Source organism: Protomyctophum bolini (genome assembly GCF_963924005.1).
Source record: "Protomyctophum bolini genome assembly, chromosome: 19".
Classification (NCBI taxonomy): domain Eukaryota; kingdom Metazoa; phylum Chordata; class Actinopteri; order Myctophiformes; family Myctophidae; genus Protomyctophum; species Protomyctophum bolini.
Genome location: NC_137880.1, coordinates 26,588,054 through 26,602,682, shown reverse-complemented (window position 1 = coordinate 26,602,682; position 14,629 = coordinate 26,588,054). Strand labels below are relative to the sequence as shown.

General features: G+C 46.9%; 1 protein-coding gene across 2 annotated transcripts in view; it reads right to left on the bottom strand.

Annotated features, from left to right (window-relative positions):
* The window catches only part of rps6kc1 (ribosomal protein S6 kinase polypeptide 1), a 34,821-nt gene that overhangs the window by 12,786 nt on the left and 7,406 nt on the right, over nt 1–14,629 (bottom strand). For both annotated transcript variants that reach the window (XM_080791041.1, XM_080791042.1), the window contains 10 exons: nt 14,399–14,514; nt 14,014–14,107; nt 13,785–13,838; nt 13,238–13,675; nt 11,772–11,893; nt 11,490–11,588; nt 9,603–9,650; nt 8,874–9,006; nt 6,027–7,703; nt 2,294–2,383 (listed from right to left, as the gene is read on the bottom strand). In XM_080791041.1, coding sequence (XP_080647167.1) covers nt 2,294–2,383; nt 6,027–7,703; nt 8,874–9,006; nt 9,603–9,650; nt 11,490–11,588; nt 11,772–11,893; nt 13,238–13,675; nt 13,785–13,838; nt 14,014–14,107; nt 14,399–14,514 — 2,871 coding nt within the window. The remainder of the gene's footprint in view (nt 1–2,293; nt 2,384–6,026; nt 7,704–8,873; nt 9,007–9,602; nt 9,651–11,489; nt 11,589–11,771; nt 11,894–13,237; nt 13,676–13,784; nt 13,839–14,013; nt 14,108–14,398; nt 14,515–14,629) is intronic.

Here is a 14,629-nt window from a genome sequence, read left to right as displayed (position 1 = left end):
AGAATGATACAAACAAAAAGATTCAGAGAAACGTGTCAAAGGATGAGCAGAATGTAGTCAAAGAGGTTGGAGTGGTGCTTTCACTCAGTTGCAGGGTACACCGCCCCCTACTGACAGATATCAAGCACTGCCGCCATGGATCCATATTTCCTCAACAGTAGACACTAGACAACCAACTGTAAAGGTCAGGATTGAGGGCAGCACACTTTGGGTGGAATCATGTCAAGACTGACTTTTAAACAACCTTCAATATTGTGTTCAGCTGAACATATTTTAACCAAATTGTTATCTACTATTAAGAGACGTATCATCACCATTGGGAACTGCTGTTTCAATATAGCTTCTGAACTGAAAGAACTTGCCACATCTGTTTCACATTATGTGGAAATTTCTACTTTCGTTAGAATCTGGTTGAGAGAATAAGTCTACGTTTTGTCTTTGTGCACAAACCTTCCTGCTACAGAGCTGTCTCTGTCTGGCCATGCGTGTTCTTTGGCCAAAATGAGTTGCTTGTAATTTTCTTTATCCATGCACGAAAATGTATACATTCACATTATCTCCAACCCACTGTACCCTTACCGATGCATAAATTCACTTAAAGGGACCCTTTTTGCAAAACAATGATATGTTAATGACGTCTAGAAGATCTAGAACGCTTTCCTGGGGGTCTTTATGTGTGTAATATGTGGTTTTAGGTATTCATAGACACTGAGCCTCACTGCTAAAATCTAAAACCACATGAAAGTGTTCTAAATGTCATTAACATATATCTTTTTGGAAAAAGTGTCCCTTTAAGCAAAACAGATTGATCGCTTGACTTTTTTCCTGGTGACAGGCTGCATGATATTAGACTAGTTGAATTGACTTAAAAGAGCTACATTAATAGGTACTCCAAGGTTTTCCGCCAAAACCTTCACATACGCCACATCAAGGCTTTTATTGGCTAGGCCCTAAACGTATTCCGGTTTGGGGGTTCCGGCCTGATGACTACAAAACCAGACTACAACATGAAGCAAGTCATAAAGCCGAAATGGTATGCCGCAAATCTATACTTGTATTTTTACACACACACACACACACACACACACACACACACACACACACACACACACACACACACACACACACACACACACACACACACACACACACACACACACACACACACACACACACACACACACACACAGAGGTGTTAAGTAGGGGTATGGTGCTCTAGTCTAGCGTCAGTTTGTTTTAGGCAGCTTTTAAACAGCATGCCATAGCTGCCACAGGCCTGCTGGGACCAACACACAGGGACACCAGCAGCACAACACCGCTCGCTCTCTGTGGCAACACAGCACACTCTACAGGTCAGCAGAGGAAACGCAACAAGAGACAGCTTCAAACTACATCTGCTAAACTTCATATTTGTTTTTCTAAACACACCAAACAACAATTTTTGGTTTTATTCTCTAATCGTTTTAGAGAATAGAATCGTGTGTGTGTGTACACACAGGGGCATGGCAGTTGACGACAAGGGATATATTCTCACACTGTACCGATTCTCATACTGTAGACTATAATTTTGTTAATATATTATTATAATCATCATCATAAATAATATACTGAAAGTAACACTGTGTCCATGTGTTTCAGTCAGGATATATACATACAGTAATATATATACTGAATAATAGAATATATTTTTTTAACCACTTTCAACCTCCCTATTTGGGGCATGTCATTCTGTCATGTGTGAAAAATAACTGAGCATGTTCAGTTATTTTTCCAGATACTTCCCAAATAGTGGCGATGTGACACATTGTGAACTTGTAGATCAGCTGTTTTCTCTATCCATTGTGCGACAAAGTCTATAAGACTCTATAAGTGGTTACGGTATGGGAGGGAGGGGTGACTGCATGTAGTCTGTCAATTTAACCATCCAGAGGGTTGGTTCACATTGTACTGTTCCCCTGTACTGTCCACAGTTGTATATGCACGCTTGGACTGTTTATGTGCCTCTGGCTATGAATGAGGTCTTTGTGGCCAGGGGACACTGTGGCCTAGTCACGGCCCTGCATGCCTGCATAGCATTAACCTCTCTCACACACGTACACACACGCGCATGTACACACGCACACGAACACACACACTTTGGTGGGGGGAGTTGCCCACACACATTGTACAATCGTTATGATGAGACAAGATGGGTTCTGAGGCCGTTGGGAAATTGGTGGTGGATGGAGGATGAAGAGGGTGTACTTACTACTTACTGTACAGTCATACGTACAGTATGTTGTGTTTCTCTCACCTGGAGCACAGTACATGTTGGCAATGGCATCCTGATCATAGGACTCCTCCACCTCACTCCAACTGCAGAAGTAGGTAAGCTGAACATGACCTGCAGAGTGGGTGGGATGGAAGGAGATATATGAGATATTCAGTTCAATGCCTTTATTGTCATTGCGGTTGCAGACATGTCCAATAGGGGAAGAGGAATGAATTAGCACTGTGCATTCCATCATCCATCCTAGGAGCAGTACGTAGCTGGGGAGCAGTCATGGGTTCAGCATCTTGCTCAAGGATCCTCCCAATGCAATGCCAGAAAGAGCCGTGATCAAACTAGCAATCTAATTCCTAGCGACCACTCTACCTCCAGAGCCACTGCTGCGCCAGAGTTAGGGTTTGTTGAGGGTGGGGATAAATGCTGTTGTTACCTGGGAGTTACCACCTTTCTGTCTACCCTTCAGTGGTTCCAAGCAGTGTGAAATGGGCACTCAAGTGGTTAAACCTTAGTATTAGGAATAATAATGGTATGAAAATAAACATATTATAGAGTGATAACAACACATGTTATAGAGGCTATTTTTGCACTGATTGTAATTCTGACTTGACCCACTGGTGTGCCCAAAGTTTGAAAACCACTGCACGTCATTAAGATTCCTCTCCACTCTTCAAACTGTTGACTCACCTTTAAGAGCACTTTCTTACACTCTTTTCCTTTCCTCCCTCCCGCCACATGCTTTTTTTCTTTCCTAGCACGCAGCCCAGCGATTACTCCTGTTTAGCTGCTACCCGTTAACGCTATCATTAGAACTAATGGTGTCATTAGGTAGCCGAGGCCATTAGCCCCGGCTAGCCAGACTGATGCACCACACTACGCCGTTGATGGGCCCTTTAGAACAATAATTACCACCAGGGAGACGAAAACAGCCACTCAGCTAATTAGACGTGTGCTGATAACGAGGTGGAGAGGGATGGTCGCGGGTGACGACAATAGAGAAAAAGGTGAGGCAGGGAATCTGTGACCTCCTGGTAAAACAACGACATTTTTCCACCCGGAAGATCTGGTCATGCTGGTGTTGGTCGTAGGTGGATCAGGGCAGGGTAGAGTGGCCGGATGTAATGTAACAGTATAATGTTCTTCATTCCTGTATTCTCCCATGATAGACTGCTGCCCAGCTAACACCTACAGTACCGTAGTCATCGATCCAGTAGACTCTGAATGAAACTAACTAAACTAATGAATGAATATACAATTATGTTGTTTGCGTGAACAGTATGTTTTTGAGGGGCGATAGCCCCTCCTATGTCCAGCTTTTAGTGTATGTGAACAAACTTTGTCCTACACAAACATTAAATCCCATTAACAATGAATGGACAAAAGAAAATAAATAAAGTACAAATCATAAAAAAAAAAAACAATGAATGGACAAACACAAACATTGAAGACGAAGGTGCAGGACGCAAATTCTGATTGGCCGGAATGAGATGATGCATGATGATGTACGATGATAATATCGCCCCTCACTTCACACAGGTGTGATTTCTTTGTTTTTCTTCACCTTTTTCCCTTAGGAACGTCAGGTTGAAAGTGGTTAAAGGGTTTAAAAATCACACCTGTGTGAAGTGAGGGGCGCTCTTATCACGTCACTGAGATAAGGCATTACACAATGCCCCACACTATACCACTTCTCAAGTTCTCGGTCATGTTATACAGACGCAAATACTATTAACGAGAATTATATACATAGCCGATTAGCTCAGACGTAAAGTCTCCTTTCATTGTCAATGGCAAATGCGACACAATTTAGGACAAAGAGCTGAATATAGGAGGGGCTAGCGCCCATCAAAAAATGTATCAAACTTCCAAGAACTCAGCTTTTACCTTGTGGAATTAAACTTTGTAGCCAACATTAATACCAGACAACAAACAGATTAACATTGAGTAGTTCTGGCTAATGTGGCTTAGTGACCAGACCAGTGACCACATTTATCTCCATCTAAAGCTACAACTTATTTTTAGAGAATAGACTGAATAGTGAATACAATGTTATTTTCTCTGTATGGTAGGGTAGAGTATGTCAATACAATATAATTAACAAGTGTGGTGGTTGTATTTGGTCTCTGTGCTCTTCTATTGAGACTTTTAGATCCTGTCGATCAGTTAGGACCACTACAGGTTGACAAGTGGTACTGCTTGAAGATCCAAATTGGATCTCCCCTGAGCAAGCAGGCGTACTCTATTCAGCACTTGGTTCAAATCCCTGGTAGGACATGAAAGTTACAGAGCATTTTTAAGTCAACATGGCAGTGGTACAACCTGTGATCGCTACAGAATTGATTTTAAGATCGTATTGATTGCTTTTAAAGCCCTACTGTACATGGTCTAGCTCCCAGTTATATTCAGACTAGATGGAACCCCATAAGCCTGTGCGCAACCTCAGATCCTCGGATAGGGCCCTCCTTGTTCTTCCCACAACTTGCCTTGTCCCTCGAGGGGACCGGGCTTTTGCGGCTCGGGCACCTTTGCTCTGGAACTCCCTGCCCTTGGCTCTTAGGCTAGAAGTCACTGTCTTCTTTTAAAACACTTTAAAAACACATTTGTATGTAAAGTGTTTTTCCTAATATTGTTTTTTAATTTGTTTTGATGCCCCGACTGTTATTTTTCAAGTTTAATGTCTTGATGTTTTGTTGTTAGTGATGTCCTTTATGTTTTCTGTTTATAACTTGTCTGTAAAACACTATATTTGGAAAGGAATTCATTCATTCATTCAACCTCAACTTTACTGTATTACTGTATTTTGGGTGCACTCCACAACTTCTCCCTCACCACTTTAGATAGTTCGCTGAAAACTGCAATAGACACAAACTAAACTAGAACTGCACTCTCTCAAGATGCCACGATTGCTTGTCATAAAGCTATCTGCTGCTGTCTGGGTACGACTGCTGCTCTGAGTCCTAGAGCTCTCTACTGTCTGTCTGGGTACCACTGCTGCTCTAAGTCCTAGAGCTCTCTACTGTCTGGGTACAACTGCTGCTCTGAGTCCTAGAGCTCTCTGCTGTCTGTCTGGGTACCACTGCTGCTCTGAGTCCCTATAGAGCTCTCTGTCTGGGTACGACTGTTGCTCTGAGTCCTAGAGCTCTCTGCTGTCTGTCTGGGTACCACTGCTGCTCTGAGTCCCTATAGAGCTCTCTGTCTGGGTACGACTGTTGCTCTGAGTCCTAGAGCTCTCTGCTGTCTGTCTGGGTACCACTGCTGCTCTAAGTCCCTATAGAGCTCTTTGTCTGGGTACAACTGCTGCTCTGAGTCCAAGAGCTCTCTACTGTCTGGGTACAACTGCTGCTCTGAGTCCTAGAGCTCTCTACTGTCTGGGTACAACTGCTGCTCTGAGTCCTAGAGCTCTCTACTGTCTGGGTACAACTGCTGCTCTGAGTCCTAGAGCTCTCTACTGTCTGGGTACCACTGCTGCTCTAAGTCCTAGAGCCCTATGCCATTCTAAATCCTTTAGACTCGTTATTGACCATATACCAATCTTGAAACGTACCTTAGTTACGTCACCAAGAATGGTGGTACTTTATTGGCTGTTGGAGGACACCAACATACATACCCCGGGCCGACATACATACATATTTACCCAGCCAATCGCAGTACTTGCATGCTCTGCTTGTGCAAGTAAAAAGGGCAGAAACAAATCACAAGAGTAAAACATGATTGCTTAGTTGCTTATTACATTAAACTCAGTAATCTTGTTAAGTCTAACCTTGGTGGTTGAGCAGGATGTTATTAGGGTTTAAGTCTCGGCAGACAATACCCTCTTGATGCAATCCTTCCAGGGCCAAGACCATCTCCACTGCCCAGGATCGCACAAACTCCTCTGGGATACGGGCTTGTGATGCCGCCAAAGACAGCCTGTCCAGCTCTGCAAACAGCCTTGATACTTCTTTGTCATATTCACTGCCATTTGAATTAGTATTACTATTATCTGTACATAATTCGGCATCAAGGCATAATATTCTCTCAATCCCTGTACTGGCTTCAGCCTGGTGTGTGGCTGAGATGGAGTCTACATTTACTCCGCTTGGGTCTGGAACCAAGTCTGTGTTCAGACTCTTGCTGAGTTCTCGGTTCTCACTCAACGAGTCAGTAACTGGTATGGCCATGATAGAAGGAGGAGGTATTAATATTGCGTTATCAGGGAGCGGGTCCTTATTTTGGCATGCACGATCAACCTCAACATTGGCCTCTTCTCCAAATGCCAGGCTGTAGTTTACCCACACACAGGGGGAGGAGGATTTGTGGCTGATCTCGCATGGGGCCGACACCGCACGCAGCTTTGGAACCTCCTGCTCCGCCGGCTGCTGTTCCTCTGCCTCCTCGGGCTGGCTGTGCAGCTGGAGAACATCTGGCTGTGTGGACTTCTTCTGGGGGGAGGCCGTGACCTCCAGGCCCAGACAAACCCCAGAGCTCTCCAACTCCTCTTCCAAGGAGTTGACGGCTCCGTCCATCACTGGCAGGTTGACCAGCAGGTCCGGGGGCTGGCCCTCGTCCTCCACCACTGCCTCCTTAAAGGAGATGACCGCTACTGACTCATTGGAGCCCTTATCACTAGAGTCCAGTCCCCACAGTTCTGAGACGTGACTCTTCACCTCCTGTGCAAGCTCTGGCAGGTCCTCCGTGACCTCGGAGCCCGGGTCAGGCGTGGAAAAGGCAACGGGGAGGGGCTTAGGACAGGGTCGCGATTCGCAAGAGTCAGGGCAGATCACCTCACTGGCACTGTCCTTGCTGTCGATGCGAAAAAACTCCATTGGCGTGCGCTTGGACTGGTCTAAAGACAGGGTCACGGCAGGTGAGGGCAAGGGACTAAAGACTTCGCTGTTGTGCTGTCCATCACCACGGTAACGGTTGCCATCGAGGGCGCAGCCGCCATTGTCAGACGACTCTGTGAAGAAGCAAAGTTCCTGAGAGCTGAGGGGCGAGGAGAGGCTGTCGTTGCTGATGAGAGAGCGGGTGCGAGAGGAAGTGGCCATCGTAGCAGCAACGGGGGCATCTAGTGACGAAGCTTCCTGTCCGCTCTTCTCTCCCTCCCGCTGCGCCTCTCCTTCTTGTGCATCAGGTTCAACTTTCTCCTGCTCGTACTCATTACAAAGTGTTAAGTAGCTGTTGGTGCCCTCTTCCTCGGAAGTGGCTCCGGAGTTGGAGACCATGAGACCAGGGGGCAGTCCCTTTTTCTGAGGGAAAGCCAGGAGGTGTGCCCCTTGCCCAGAAGCAGATCCAGCCCCAGAGCCAGAGCTGGCTGAACCCAGACCCAGCTGGGCTGTTGCGTGCTGTGGCGAGTGGATGGCCGTTGTGTGGCTCTTCTGGATGAAGGGGATGTCAAAGCTCTCGTCTGGGCTGTAGTTGCGCAGGAACTTCCCAATGTGAGACCACAGCTTACCACCTGGGGGGTGAGATGAAAAGAACAGCACTTTAAAATTGTAGGAGGAGGGCATGCAAGTTGGAGGGAAGTACACTAGTAGCATTCAAAAGCAAAGGAAAATGGAGGATGTTTACTGCAGTTGCAAAAAAAAGGAGAAAGATATCAGGGGTTAAGAATGAGTGAACAGCACACTAAGCATGTTTACCATTAAAACCAAACTGGCTCGATGAAATCTTCACATTACCTGTCGCCTGAAGTGGCATGCTAAATTCACAAAAATGCACGCACACGCACGCACACACACACACACACACACACACACACACACACACACACACACACACAAACACACACACACACACACACACACACACACACACACACACACACACACGCAATGTGAGTGTGACTGTGAGCCAGCATCTGTTGTGTGTGATGAGAATGGATGGGGAGTTGTGAGTGATGATAATGATTGCGGGGCAGCCCGATGGCTTAGCAAGTAAAAACATCCACATGTTGTACTGTCCAATGTCACTAAGGTCGCTGCCTCCCCCAGTCTGTCTGTATGTCCCACTGCCTGCTTGTCTGTCCCACTGTCTGTCTGTCCTCTGCTGTTTGCCGTCTCTCTGCTGAATTTCTCACCGTAATCAAATGCAGACGCACCTGGCCTTTTCTACATCTATGCATTGCAATGTTAAGCTGTTAAAGCTAGTTCATTGGCTTTATTAAATCAGAGTGATGCTAGACAGACAGCTCCATATGATATTCATATTGTTGATATTGTTAGCAGGCGCCGGTTAGGGACTGTACCAGATTGAACGGGTTAGAGAGCAGCAAAAAGTGCAACTGTATTGCATTGTACCATCTCACCCACATCGACGTGCACAACGCATGCATGTGCACGCACCACACTCTCACATACACCCAACACAGCACACACACAACAAGAGTGAGTGGGATGTAAGGAGGCCCAGGTGTTAGCATAGCTAATGAAGCACGGCGCCACCTGGTATTCAGAATAATGACCTGTGACATACACCCTTCTCTATCAAACATCTGTCTGGAACAAGGACAGAGAGAGCAGCAGAGGAGGGAGAGAGAGAGAGAGCTGGGGAGGTCTGGTGGGTAAAAGATGGAAGGTGATGATAAGACGGAAGGTGGAAAAGGTGTGTGTGTGTGTGTGCGTCTCACCCTCTGCATACTGCAGCAGCAGAAAGACCGTGTCCTCGGAGACGACAAACTTCTTCAGCTGCACCATGTTGGGCACCGTGTGAGGCATGATGGTCCGCTTGGGCTTCCCACAGTCGCTGCTCTTCCTGAGACCCTGGAGGGCAGGCCGCACGCACAGAAACACAGGCGGCAAGTAAACAAATAAGTGAGGGGTCTTACTTTTAAGTTGAAGATTATTACAGGGTGAAATTATGAGAGGAGCACATAGCAAAGGAGAAACCTCCCATTAACGTACGTGGTGCCGACTATGCCCCATGCCAACCCAAAGTCATCAAGCCTCATACACTGCATGACTTTAAAAGAGCCACACAAAATCTATCAGTACTACACATCGACTTGAGGTTGAATAGGCACATGTGTGTGTGTGTGTATGTGTGTGTAGTCATCTGTGCCCGGCGCTGTGCGTTGGCATCTGGCACACGTCTCGCGCCTGAGAGCAGAGGAGCTGACAGGGACAGGCCCATTAGAATCAATTACACAGGTCACACACAGGGGCTTCTGGCACTCTTCACACATACACTTACAGTCAGGACGCCACTGGGTGCACGCACATGCATGCGCACACGCACATGCATGCGCACACGCACATGCATGCGCACACGCACACACACACACACACACACACACACACACACACACACACACACACACACACACACACACACACACACACACACACACACACCTTACTTTTAGGATGAAGGTCTCTTGTGTTCTCTTGTCCATGACCAGAAGAACCTATAATGGAACAGTGCCATGAGTTGCCACACATGAGCAGGTGTACAGTCAGATAATATAGTGGCTGTGTCCTCTACAGCAGTGGAGTTTCGGCTTTTTCCCCCTTTTTTTCCCCAAGCCCAAAAGACCATCCACAGGAGGGTTACAGGAAGATAAATGCGGGTCCACAAATTATTCTAGAAAACATGGTATCAAAGTGAGTGTTGCTACGGATTCAGCCAACCTAATTTGAAGAAAACAAAGGCTTGGCTGGGTTGTGAGAACAAAATGTGCTACTGTTTTATGTTATGTTAAAATGATGCTCACGCTACCTAGAAAACTGAAAGGGAGTGACATGCAATTCGAACTGGCAAGGGCCTTCTAAATTATTTTCACTTTAGGAGCACATGTGGTCCTCAGAAAACAAAATGCCTCCTCGGAGCCCTGCAATGTTTTATTGCACACAGAATAATGGTTGAGTAAATGCCCTCCCGCAATTCATAAACACACTCCTCCAAAAGACCCATGCCACCCGCTCTCCGCTCTCTGCATCCAATCTCCCACTTCTCTTCCATTGCTCTCTCTCTCAATCCCTCTCTTCCTGACATCTTCATTTCCTCCCTCCTTTAATTCTCCCTTTTCCCTCTGACATCTCCATTCCTCTCCTCTCTCTCCCTCTCAGGGGAGAGCTTGAGCATATGCATATGTGTGCGTGTATGCCTGTGCGTCTCTGCTCGTGTGCATATGTGTGTGTGTGTGTGTGTGTGTGTGTGTGTGTGTGTGTGTGTGTGTGTGTGTGTGTGTAGTCTCTCCATGTGACCCTGGCCGGGCCCAAACAGGTGCAGGCTAAATGGATATGAATGGAGCTGTGAGTAAACAGAGTGGAAGTGCTAGCCAGGGCGCTAATATAATTAAGACACAAACATCAGGGATAGGGGGAGGAGGGTGGGCAGGGCAGCGGGGTGAGGAGCTCTCTCCATCTGTCCCCTCTGTCCCCATTAAAAGTGAAAGAAGGAGGAAGAGGATGAGGAAGAGAGAGAGAGAGAGAGAGAGAGAGGGACAGAGGCAAGCAATGCTGTATCTCTGTATAAAAAATAGCTATAGCTTGCGCCCGTGTTTTCACATTATGGACGCCATGTTGTGCTGCTGTTCTTGACTTGTTTGTTACATATTGTACATTTTGCGCACTTCTCTATAGAGTAACACATGTTGGTACTGTGTCAACATTATCTGTGGGGTTTGTTGTCCGTGGGTGTGCGTACATCCCTGTGTGTGTGTGTGTGTGTGTGTGTGTGTGTGTGTGTGTGTGTGTGTGTGTGAGTGCTCAGCATCATTGATTCTATGTTGTGTGCTGCTCTCTAAGCCGCTTGCCAAGTCATTTCATGGCTGAGTGGTGAAGTTGCTCCGTCGGCAGCTGGCTGGGGGGACCAGCAACCTAAACTGACCTTGTGGTACACATAACTGACACTAAACACACATGCACCGAACCTTTACCACCACACATCCAAGAAACCTATTTAGTTTTATTGCTGCAGTTAAAAAAAAAGGATAGACCGTCCAGGAAGGAAGGACGCAATTAGGAGATACTTTGGGAGCGGGACATATTCCAAGTTATTAGCAGACCCCATGATTCCCTAAAAATCATTCTTTTGAAAAAGGAAGACGCATTCGTTTTTGTTCCGCCTGTGATAATAGGTAAAATATTATATAAAATGCTCAGCCTGAGATTTATTTTCACCAAGATTAACAGACTCCACAGCTTTATACCGTTTTCACACGATGGCACGATATTTTTATATGAAATTAAGAGCACACTCAAGCAAAACAGCAGGATTAATAATCAAGGCATGCTTTGCTGACCTTATCTATGACCCCCAACACCCTGTAGGCCCTCAACTCGTCTGCTGGACTCTGCTGACCTCCTCTGCTGGAGGGAGGGCAGCACTGTGCCCCCATCGCCTAGGACATGATACAAAAAAAAAAAAATCAGTAATCATACCTTTGGCTGAACATCCGTTAAAAACGCCGGGAAATAAAGGAAGGGATCAAGTATAGACACGCAGGGGGACCCCGGTCATCAGATGAGTGTTATTATACTGCACAGATGCAGATATGGATCAGCGATGGTTTACTGTCACTCACTGTTTGCGTTGACCCTTGACCCATGTTGATTCTCAGGTGCTGATTGGATATCTGCTCTGCACGCATCAGGTACTCTGCCGTCTTCTTCTTCACTGCCTCTCGCCGCGTGGGGCTGGGCTCGCCTGGAGGGCCGTGGTCACAGACAAACAGAGAAGAGAGGGGCATTATGCTTCATGAATTTTCATTTTCTTCACAGTGCAGTTGGTGAAAAGGGTCCACCACACTGGCACTTTCATTAGCGAGGAAATTAAACAACTATCTCAGAATTCTTCGCTTAAACCTGTGAATTGTACTCAACTGCACTCACACATAAAAGACAGCTGTCTTCTCTATGTCTCCTGTGTCCTCTGTGTGTCGCACGGCTCACAATTCCTTTTCAATGGGAGTCACGTGGTTTGACGAGACAAGCTTGCTCCACGGCTGTCTTCTGCCCCCCTCCACCCACAACACAGCCGTGGAGCAAGCTTGTCTCGTCAATACATTTTGTGCCGTGCGACACACAGAGGAGACACCAAGAAGACACGCTGTCTTTCATGTATGACTGATGCCAGAGGCCCCGTACACACTATTAAAACGAAATCGCTCTCTCTCTGTTCCAGGGAGAGAGGTGGGGCAGAGCACCTCGCAATTAATTTTCAATGGAGTCCATGGGTTTCACACAAGGCCCCAGTGAGGCTCTCCAACGTTGAAGCACTCGGCCCTAGTGGTAAGAGGTGGGACTGTAGGCGGACCCGTGGAGTTGACGAGGAAACCCTGTGCAGCTGGGCTTTAACTTTGAGCGCGTTTGCACTTCCGCATTCGAAAAAATGCGGGTGCTTCAAAACGCCACTGAGCAACTTCCACTGAAACTAATAGCGGGGGAGGGGGGGGGGGGGGGGGGTTGGGGGAGCTATCGCTCCGGTTCAGTCTCTATCCTTTTAACACTCTATAGTTTCACAGAGCAGCTCTGCTCCATGGGGGGGGCAGCAGAACACAGTCATGGAGCAGAAAATGAACTGCGAGCTGCTCTGCCCCCCCTCTCCCCCAGAACAGAGAGAGCGATTTAGTTTTAATATTGTCAGGCGCCTCAGGCTGGCATGCAGGATGAAATACACGTTGTCTTTAACAAAGAATGCTTCCAACAAGTGTTTTTGTACGATGCAAGATAATTCTGACCTCATCTCCAATTACAATAAGTGCCTGTAAAATCAAACATCCATGATAGATTATGTCTCAAGTTCCAGCAAGTGTCAGCGCACGCCGATTGGTGGAACTTTGTTCTTTCTGTACAATTACAAACCACAGTTGGATGTTTTATGTGTACGTATGTCAGTCTCTCTTCCTCCTGTGCTTGTAAGTGAGAAGGTGATTGGATAATTGTTTGCAACTGGTGAGTGGCTATGCGTGTGGGCTGTGCATCTCCTCTCTCTCTCTCTTAATGGGTTAAATCCATTAAGAGAGCTCAGGTCTTAATGGGTTATAACCACCTTGCACCCCTTGCAGCAACAGGTCCACTCCGCTGCGGTAGTAGCTGAAAGCCGACTGGTAGTCCTGTTCCGTCTCCTTCTGCACCGCCAGGCGGATGTGCTCGCTGGCCCTGTCCAGATAATCCGACTTCAGCTCCTTGAGGTTCGCCCCGACAACTCTTTTTAGACTGCTGGAGAAAAGCGTCGTTCTGCCCGACCGGCTGACCCCCGGGTTTGGGGTTGAGGAGCCTGGGACAGGACGAATGGACGGGGATGAGGCGGGCGAGGGGCGTTGGTGCAGGGAGGGCAGGAGAGGGCTGCAGTTACTACTGCTGATGCTGGCGGCTCCCCCGGACGGCTGGTTAGGGGAGGTGCGGCCTGAGGCCATGCCATCCTCTAGCTCAGCCAGGGAGTCCGTGTCCACAGCCAGGGAGGTCAGGTCACTGTCGCTGGACGGGCCTGGGCGGAGGAGATCAGACGGTTATCTACAAAATCAAGTATAAATGTACAAATAGTACAATCTGGAAAGATTGAGTGTGTTTGTGATGTGTGCACATGCTCGCATTACCTCCATACTCGGACGTGATTGTTATATCATCTGCTCCACTGAAATCTCGTTGAACTGAGAGCAAAAACACACACACAGACACACACGCACGCACACAGTATGAATGCCTGTGAATTAACCACTCCTGAGCAAAGTATATATATATATATATATATATATATATATATATATATATATATATACAACTAAGAAGAAAGACAGCCTGATCAGTTTGTTCGTCTCAACCTACCTTCAGAGCTGCAGTCTGATAGGCTGTCAGCCAGGAAGTCAGAAAAGGACTCGGCCGGTCCAATGAGCTCTGAGCTGTCGTGTACCTCCCCTCCCTGGAACCCAGCAGCCAATCATTAACCACATAAGCTCTATCTGTATACATGGTAAAAAAAATAGATGATCTACAAGCTCACAGTGCCTCACAATGCAACAGATTGCGAGCTTGTAGATCTGCTATTTTCACAATTAATTTTGGAATCTTTTCAAAATGGCCAAAATAGGGACTGCAGTTTCAAAGTAGCTACTGTAAAAGAGAATATAGTTCACTGTGTTGTGCGTGTGTGTGTGTGTGTGTGTGTGTGTGTGTGTGTGTGTGTGTGTGTGTGTGTGTGTGTGTGTCATACCTTGAAGAAGTCCTCTATGTGATGGCTACTGTAAAGAGCAGGGATGTTAGCAGAAAACTGCAGCAGGTCCTCAGAACACTGTCTCCTCTCCTCAATCACTGAGTCATCAAAACGTCCTGGAGAGACACACACACACACACACACACACACACACACACACACACACACACACACACACACACACACACACACAGTCAGGGACGTGCAGAGTGTTAGAGAGGCAGGGGCTGA